This window comes from Gracilinanus agilis, chromosome 2 (assembly GCF_016433145.1).
Source record: "Gracilinanus agilis isolate LMUSP501 chromosome 2, AgileGrace, whole genome shotgun sequence".
NCBI classification, from domain to species: Eukaryota; Metazoa; Chordata; class Mammalia; order Didelphimorphia; family Didelphidae; genus Gracilinanus; species Gracilinanus agilis.
This window is the reverse complement of record NC_058131.1, coordinates 231,648,197-231,656,767: the sequence shown is the minus strand read 5'-3', so window position 1 is coordinate 231,656,767 and position 8,571 is coordinate 231,648,197. Positions and strand designations below refer to the sequence as shown.

The 8,571-nt window shown below is 38.7% G+C and overlaps 1 protein-coding gene across 1 annotated transcript; it reads right to left on the bottom strand.

Moving 5' to 3' along the window:
• Positions 1–353: 353 nt before the first annotated feature.
• On the bottom strand, positions 354–7,665 carry SUPT7L (SPT7 like, STAGA complex subunit gamma). Its single transcript, XM_044660987.1, has 4 exons — positions 7,253–7,665; positions 5,182–5,506; positions 4,164–4,401; positions 354–1,158 (listed from the first exon to the last, which is right to left on the bottom strand). Exons 1-4 carry the CDS (start codon positions 7,663–7,665, stop codon positions 896–898), a joined length of 1,239 nt encoding a protein of 412 aa, XP_044516922.1. The 3' UTR covers positions 354–895.
• Positions 7,666–8,571: the final 906 nt, after the last annotated feature.

The following is an 8,571-nucleotide window of genomic DNA, read 5'->3' as shown; positions in this document are numbered from 1 at the left end:
TTTGTTCAGATGATATGGGGAACAGCAGTAACAGCACAACTTTGTTCCTAGATAAACCATCAGAACACTAATATGCAGGCCACTCCACAGGCCAAAGAATTTTCCTTTACTTTTCCCAGTTTTACTTAACCACACTCCACCCCAATACCATTACATACATAAGTATGAAAGAAGGCAACACACATTACAAAAAATGAAGTTGGGGAGAAGGCCTGCTCAAGAGGTTGGAGGACAAAGAAGAAACAAGAAGAAAAGAAAGATGATGAAGAGAAAAGAGGGGACTGAGGGGGTTGGAGTGACATGTGTTCACACCAAAGGCCTCTAGCTTAAAAAAATGTCACGAGTGGCACTGCTGATATTTACTGGTGGGAGAAGCCATTTATTTGTGTTGGCTATTTGCTGTTAGGTACCAATATTTGATTCAGTGACTTCCACTTGTTAATAAAGGAAACGAAATAAAATACATATGTACAAAATCCCTGTATATGTAGAGGGTCCAAGTCTAAACATAGCTATTAAGTAATAGCCTTAACAGATATCTGGTTAATCACCATAACTATCTCCAAAACTCTCTCAGGGAGACAGGTTGCAGCCAACATGTGTGTGTTTTTCATGGCAGAAAAGAAGAACCAGATTCAGAGTTCAGTAACTTGTTCCCATCCCAAAGTCAGTATTAAAGCCAAAACAGAACTCGGGTCTCATGATTACCACCTCTGTTTCTGTTTAGTTTTTGTGCATGCAAAACTGTGCTGAAAGCCTCCACAGAGGGGAAAAAACACTTTTGGCCAAACCCATTTCTGGAGATCCTGGGAACATCCTCTGGACTCCTCTATCTCCATTCACTGCTCATGATTGGCACCTTATTGGTTTGGAATAAAAGCTCTTCCTTTTCCTCCTATATTTTTCTTATTCTTTTCTTGCAACGCTGGTTGAATACAGGGGAGGATCCCATGAGGCTGTCAGGGGAGTGGGATCCATAGCTGCTCTCTGAGCCATCAGGACTCTGGGGTATCCCAGCCTCACTGATGCCTGACATGGGCTCTTCAAAGACATCACTGCCCAGTACGCCATGCCCAGAGACAGTGCCTTCTTCACTCTCTTGGGACTCTATTTTCACTGGGGCCAAATTCCAAAGAGGAGAAGCATTTACCTCAGCACCTAGAAAAAGATTCCAACAGTCAAATATCAGCATCAAAATAAACACAGAAAGGTTAGTGAAAGCATATAAAAAGAAGATTATGTGCCAAAGAGTCTGAAGGCTATGAAGAGGATAAGCAATATAATATTAGGTCAGACCAATGGTCTATGCAGCCTCTGTCTATGGACAAGGAAGCTATCTCTAGAAAAGAGCATGAAAGGTGCCCTCCATTATGTTACTCTAAAAGGGAAACAAATTCAGAAAATCCCCCTTTCCCTGGACTCTTAAAGGGGAGATAAAAAAAGATGGGAGTTTCCATGCCTAGCTCAGGAGCTCATGGAGATGCTACCTTTGAGTTCCTCCTTTACATGGAGCCTGTTTTCTAGCCTTTTCTTCTGGTTCCCTGGCATTGTTCCAGGAAGTCAAAATTATCACTCTCCTCATTTGGTCAGATCTCTTTGGGCCAGACCTGATCCAGGAAGGGAAGTTTTATGTCTATGAATAGCAGACAATTCTGTGAAGTCTGTAGCCATTTTTCCTAGACTCTCTTTGCTATTTAACGTTTCCTATTTGTTAGGCTCTTTGCCTGATACTTTAAATATATTTTTTAAGTCAGATCTGACTTCTCCCAGGTCCACAACCACTCTCACTAAAACCTCAAAGATATATAATATCATTGATGTAGATATTATTTCCATCAATGCTGACTCTAATCCAGTTATAACTAAGTAAATCATCTTTGACAACTGATACAACCAAAAATTTCATTATCCTACAGGACCTCCAGTGATGGTCCTCCTTAAACATAGTTAGGCTAGTCACTAGATAACAAGAGTCCAATGCAGTACTTGAGGCTTTTCCAGATGGGTAGGACCTGTAGAATTTGTGTCCTACTGGTATACGAAGAACCCAGGATCCCCTTTATACCACCATAGGTGATCAGAATATGTTTTCAGGGAAGGGTATTAGGTCCTAGTATCGATTAATTTGCATAGTTGAACTAAAGAAAATGATGAAGATCTTTGTTATTTTTGAGTTTTCAGTCTCATCCAACTCTTCATAACCTCCTTTGGGGGTTTTTTGCCAGGGATACTAGAGTGGTTTGCCATTTCCATCTCCAGCTCATTTTATAGATGAGGAAACTGAGGTAGAGAGGGTTAAATGGCTTGCATAAGGTCACAAAGCACAAAGGTCAATCAATTTCAATATTCATTATTGCACCAATTTTAGCCATTACCCTCGCCCTAACCATTTGAACCTCACTACCCATACCCCATACCCTAATTGATCTCAACCTTGGGCTTTTATTTATTTTAGCCCTATCTGGACTGTCCGCTTACTCAATTTTATGATCAGGATGAGCATCAAATTCCAAATATGTCCTAATTGGAGCCCTACAAGCAGTTGCTCAAACAATTTCATACAAAGTAACACTAGCTATTATTTTACTTTCCAACCTATTTATTAACAGCTCTTTCACCCTAAAAAACCTAACAATTACCCAAGAAAACATATGATTAATTACCTCAACATGGCCCCTAGCCATAATATGATGTATTTCCACATTAGTCGAAACAAACTGAGCTCCATTTGATCTAACAGAAGGAGAATCAGAACTCTTATCAGGCTTCAATGTAGAATACACTGCAGGACCATTTGCCATATTTTTTCTAGCAAAATACACTAATATCATTGTAATAAATGCCATAACAACTATTGTCTTCCTAGGTTCATCCCTCAATTATAATTTTCCTTACCTTAATTCAACAATCTTCATAATTAAAGCAATAACAGTAGCTTTCTTATGAATCCAAACATCATATTCATGATTCCTATATAATCGACTAATGTACTTATTATGAAAAAATTTCCTACCAATTATTCTAGTGTTCTGCTTATGATTTATTTCCATTCCAATTGCAATATCAAGCACCCCACCCCCAAATGTCTGAACAAAAAGAATTATCTTGATAGGATAAATTATAGGGATTTAAACCCTTATTTCTAGAACAAAAAGAATTGAACCTACATCTAAGAACTCAAAATTCTCTGTGTTTCCTTTATACCACATTCTAGTAAGATCAGCTATCGGGTCCATACCCAAAAATGTTGGTTTACATCCTTCCCATACTAATGTCTCCATACTTACTAAAAATTATCTCACTTAGCTTACTAATAGGCACAACAGTTACACTAATTAGTAACCACTGATTAACCGCATGAATAGGCTTGGAAATTAACACACTACCCCCATCATTCCAATAATAATCTATCCATACCACATACATAATACAGAATCCACAATCAAATATTTCTTAATTCAAGTCACAGCATCTATAATCATCATATTTTCTATTATCTATAACACATTTATAACCAATCAATGAACCCTATCCCAAGTTTCTAATCAATGAGCATCACTCCTAATAACATTAGCCCTAGCTAAAAAACTAGGACTTGCTCCCTTCTACTTCTGAGTTCCAGAAGTCACCCAAGGCATCCCACTTTTATCAGGCATAATACTACTCACTTGACAAAAAATTGCCCCAATCTCTGTTCTATACCACATTTGGACTCAGGTCTTCCTGACTCCTGGCCCAGCATGCTATCCACTGCACCATTCAGCTGAAAAATTAATTTAAATGAGTGAGCTAGGATGTGCAATTGTACATTTACCAGTCTTTGAGAAGAGAGAATTCAACTAACTCAGCAGTTTTCTTATAGCCATACTATAATTGAAAGCTATTTTAGAGAATATCTATCCTAGCCTGATTTATCTTTCTAATAAGAACAAAAAGGAGAGAGGAGATATCTTCAGAATCCAAGCATCTAACTGAGATGTCTTATGACCTGGCATTTTTAAGTTCTAGGCTTTTCATTCTCACTTTCCTTTCCTCTCCTTCTTTCATTCTTTTATCTCCAGCTCACCTCTTATTTCCTCAAGAGTTTGATTTCATATGGAAAGAAACAAAAGAAAGGGCAGCTGAACAAATGGGCAGTGTTAGAGTAAGTTGATTTTTCCTACCTGAAGCTTGTGGGGAAGCCTCCACTTCCAGGTTGGAAGAGAACCTTTCATTTTGAGCTCCAAGAACTCCTACTGGCAGAGATTGGTCACCAGATGCAAGGTCTCCTTCCAACTCCTCACTGACAGGGAAGGTGATATCACTGACAAGTTCCTCTTTGATCTTTACCGGTTTGGCATCTTCTGTGGCCTTCTCAGGATTTACAATCTTCTCATACTCCTCGGAGAGCTGCTTGCTAACCTGTCAGCAGGCAAGAGACAAAGTTTTCCAAAAGAATGGTGAAGGCAAGTTGATCTTCATCTTTCTTCCCCTGGGGAAAAAAAGGGGGGGTGAGAGGGTTGGAAAGGGAAGAGTATGAATGACAGAGAAGTTCAAAATAAGTTCAAAGATGAGATTTATTTAGCACATGAATGAGAGGAAGGCATGAAAGGTGTGAGAAAGCTTATTTATGATAGAGGGTATGTGTATATGAAAAAATGTGAAGAAAGATATTGATAGAAATAGGAGACAGTGAAAAGGTTCTATTTTTAATGCAGGAACTAACATTTAGCAATATATGTACCCCAAATAGGTATAATTATAGATGACATGTAGACCTGGGTTAATTAAGGAAGACTTTCTTGTTAGTGTTAGAAATACTTTCTTCCATTTAGCCTTGGGGAAACTGAAGCAATGGCCAAGGGGTCTGCTTATGGCCACAAAAGAAGATCAGATTAAAGACAAATTTCTGGTCTTGAGTTCAGAGCCCTGAATATATTTACTACCTCAGTCTTTATCTCTTTTTAGCAGATCTGTTAAATGCTGGTCCTTGTTAAATTCTGTCCTTTGGGAATATTACTAATAGAGGGGTCACCCACTGAAAACATGGAATGAGGGTTGGGCAACAAACAAACAAAAGGACAAGATCACCAAAGATGCAGATTCTTCTCTTTTCCTATACCTTCCACTCTACTCCAATTCAAGGGATTAAGTGAACCCAATTCAGTTTCCTTTGTTTACTTCTTCACATGGTCCCCTCACCTGTAACATATAACTGTGATAGTCCTTGATGCGGTGCTGCCAGAACTTCTGCAGAGACAGTACACTGCCAATGCCCACCTCATGGAACACCTGCTCCATAACATCAGGAAAGGGAGTCTGTCCCAACTGGGCCTCCCGGTCCACTGCAAAACGTAGTAGCTTGGTGAATTTAAGGCAATATTCATGTGCCACATCTGTTAGAGTCTCTAGGACACTTTCATTTGCACATTCAAAGCCTGCGTGAGCCAGGATTGTGGCTACTGACTGGTAAAGCAGCTGACGACAGGAGCTCCAACTCAGTTCAGTCACAGGTTCCCCCTTTCCTCTGAAAAGTAGAGACAGAGCAGTGTTATGAGTTTGATAGGGAAAAATTATGGTTGGACTGAATATTAAAAGTTCTGGTTGCCAGGAATTGATTGCTCAATTCCAAAATGAAAAAAACTCAAGTCAGAATGACTTTTATGGTGGTTTATTTATAATTAAGAAGAGAGAGTGAAAGTAAGAAAATCAGAGAGAGGATAGGATAAGATATCTAACCTAACACACTAAGTAATTTGCTCTGGCCCCTGGCTTGACCCAGGCAGGGCTAATTAGTCCTCAGCCAGAGAAGCCTCAGCCTTGAGCCCAGGGCTCACACTGTATGCGAAATCTATGCTGGCCTTCCTGGGGTTTTTTCAGCTTCAAGAAATCCAACTTCCATTGTAGGGAAATTTTGGTCAAGTTAGTTCCCCTGCTTCACAATCCTGGCTTCATTCTTATACTGCCTGAACATATCCCAGGCACCCCATGATCACATCTTGGAACTCCCTAAGTTTAGTTCTCTTTTAGCCAATTTCAACTCCTGTGTTTCAATGAACATTCTATGGATACAGAAGTCATCTTCAGTTTCTACTATGTAGTAAATATTTAGTTACCTCTTGTGAACATTTTAAATACAATGATAGCACAATTGCACCTAGTTCTGCAAGTAGGTTATGTGATAACTCTCAACAAAAGGAATTTTGAATGGAGCAACTCCCTAACCTTGTAGACATTACAAAACAATCATATGTGGAAGAATAATCTTAACTGAGGGAATATTTTCTGCTTTGCCATGTGCTTCTTTAAAATGGCCAGGTTAGTGTACCAGAAAAGTACTAATGTTAAACAAAGATATGGCAAATTCCCTGCTCGTCAAAAGATACAAACTAGCAGTTTTGAAAGGAAGAAATATAAGCTATCAATAGTCATATGGAATAATGTTCTAAATCACTAAGAATTAAAGAAAAAACAAATAAAAACAATTTATTTTGACTAAACATATTTGTTGTGTGTTTCTCCAAGTCCATGGACACAAGAAAGAAAAAATAGGACTTTTAGATATAAGCCAGAGTTGGAAAAATTGGGCATTTATCAAAGATATGTTTAACAGGGACAACTAGCTGGCTCAGTGGATAAAGAGCTGGGCCTGGAGATGGGAGGTCCTGGGTTTAAATCTGGCTTTAGTCACTCTCTGGCTGTTTGGCCCTGAACAAGTCACTTAATCCCAACTGCCTAATCCTAATTGCTTTTCTGCCTTGGAACTAATACTTAGTACCAATTCTAAAACAGAAGGTGAGAGTTTTTTTAAAAAAGATATCCTTAATATCCAATACTATGTTTGGCTTTAAGATGAAAAATTAAAGAAAATATGTTAAAACCAAAAAACCAACCTTGAAGGCTTTTCTACTTTTCTAATATTTCTGAAGAACTCTTCATACTTGGGAGGTAAGGCTGTGTTGTTAAAGGGTTCCTCTAGACAGAGGTATTTGATCTTCTAAACTTAATTTTTATAAATGGCTTGCTAACTTATATATCAACTTTACCACTCCTTTCTCCTCCTAGAAAGTAGATAGAGAGTAAAATAATGTTCTTTCTACTACTCACCTGACATGTGTCATTCAACAATCAGACTAGAAAAGTAACTGCTTGCCTGTTCAGGAGCAATAACTGCATTTCATTGTTTTCAAAGAGCCACTAAAGCATTTAAAATAGATTGGACCAACTCATTTTGCATATTCTCTTAACCAAATGTCTTAGATCCCTGCCTTACCGGTAAAAGTCACTCTCTGGGTCACTGTGCCTGAGCTGGAATGGCATTTTACCAGTCTTGCTATCCAACGAAAGCAGGTCATCAGGAAGGGGAGGTGAAGCTGGACAAGATGGAAGTGGTTCACTCTCTTCAGTTTTAATGCCCTCTGCCTGTTGCTGCATCTGGGCCTGGGCTGTAGCAATGAGACTTCGTAGGCGCCGGTTGTGTTGGATAAGTTGGATTGTGTGGGTGGTGAGGCTGCAAGGCTCGGATGGGATGTCCAGCATGGTGGTTGGTCGTGGCTTATTGGCAGAGGGTTGGTGAAGGAGTGGATCCTGGACTTCCACCAGACGGAACTCCCGTGGGAGCAAATCAAAGGAGCTTCTGTTAGCTTGGTTGGATGATATTGGGATCTCTCCCCAGTATCTCAACATTTTTGAGAGTGACTTGCTAAATTTAAGTGTAACAAAAGCAATGATTCCCAATCCACAAGACAGACTTCCAAAATGGAAAGCAGAGTGCATAAGTTACCTCCTTACATCATCTTTGTCAGAGGAAGAAAGGTCAAGCTGTCCAAGACTACCAAGAAAAATGTCTGCCAGTAGTACTTTAGAAGGATCAACATAGTTGTCATTGAAGAAATATGTAATTTCTGATCTGAAAAAAAAAATTACATGTTTATCATCACAATCAAGCAAACTGACAACAAAGCTAATGTAATTTTAACCTTCATTAAGTCAAGAAGGGGGAAGGAAAGAAGGGAGAGAGAGAAAATGAATCATGTAACCATGAAAAAATATTTAAAAATTAAAAACAAAAACAAAAACAAAGAAGTCAAGACCTGGGTTTACATCCTGTCTCTGATACTTACTGGCCAAAGGTAAATTGCTTCCCATCTCTGAATTTCTTTCCTCTTCTCTGAAACGAGTATAATTTTCCCTACAGTACCTATCTCATAGGATTGTTGTGAGGTTCAAATAGGATTCTGTATGTAAAAAACTCTGCAAACTTAAAAGCTATCAGTTATGATGACAATGCTATGATGATATGCATATCCAAACATAGGCAAATGCAAAACTAACAACACTGGGTAGGACATTGCTAAGAAGCAGATGTAGGCTTGATGTAGAGAAAAACTTCTTTAAAAATTAGTTATCCTTTAATACATGTACAATCCAGATCAAAATGCTTATCAACTCCTAGAGTGTGAGGGAGAGGGGGAGAGAAGGAAGAAGACAATTTAGAGCTTATAATTTTGGAAAACATATGCTGAAAATTGCTATTACATGTAACTGGGAAAATAAAATATCTCTAAATTTAAAAACCTAGACCTGGCAGCT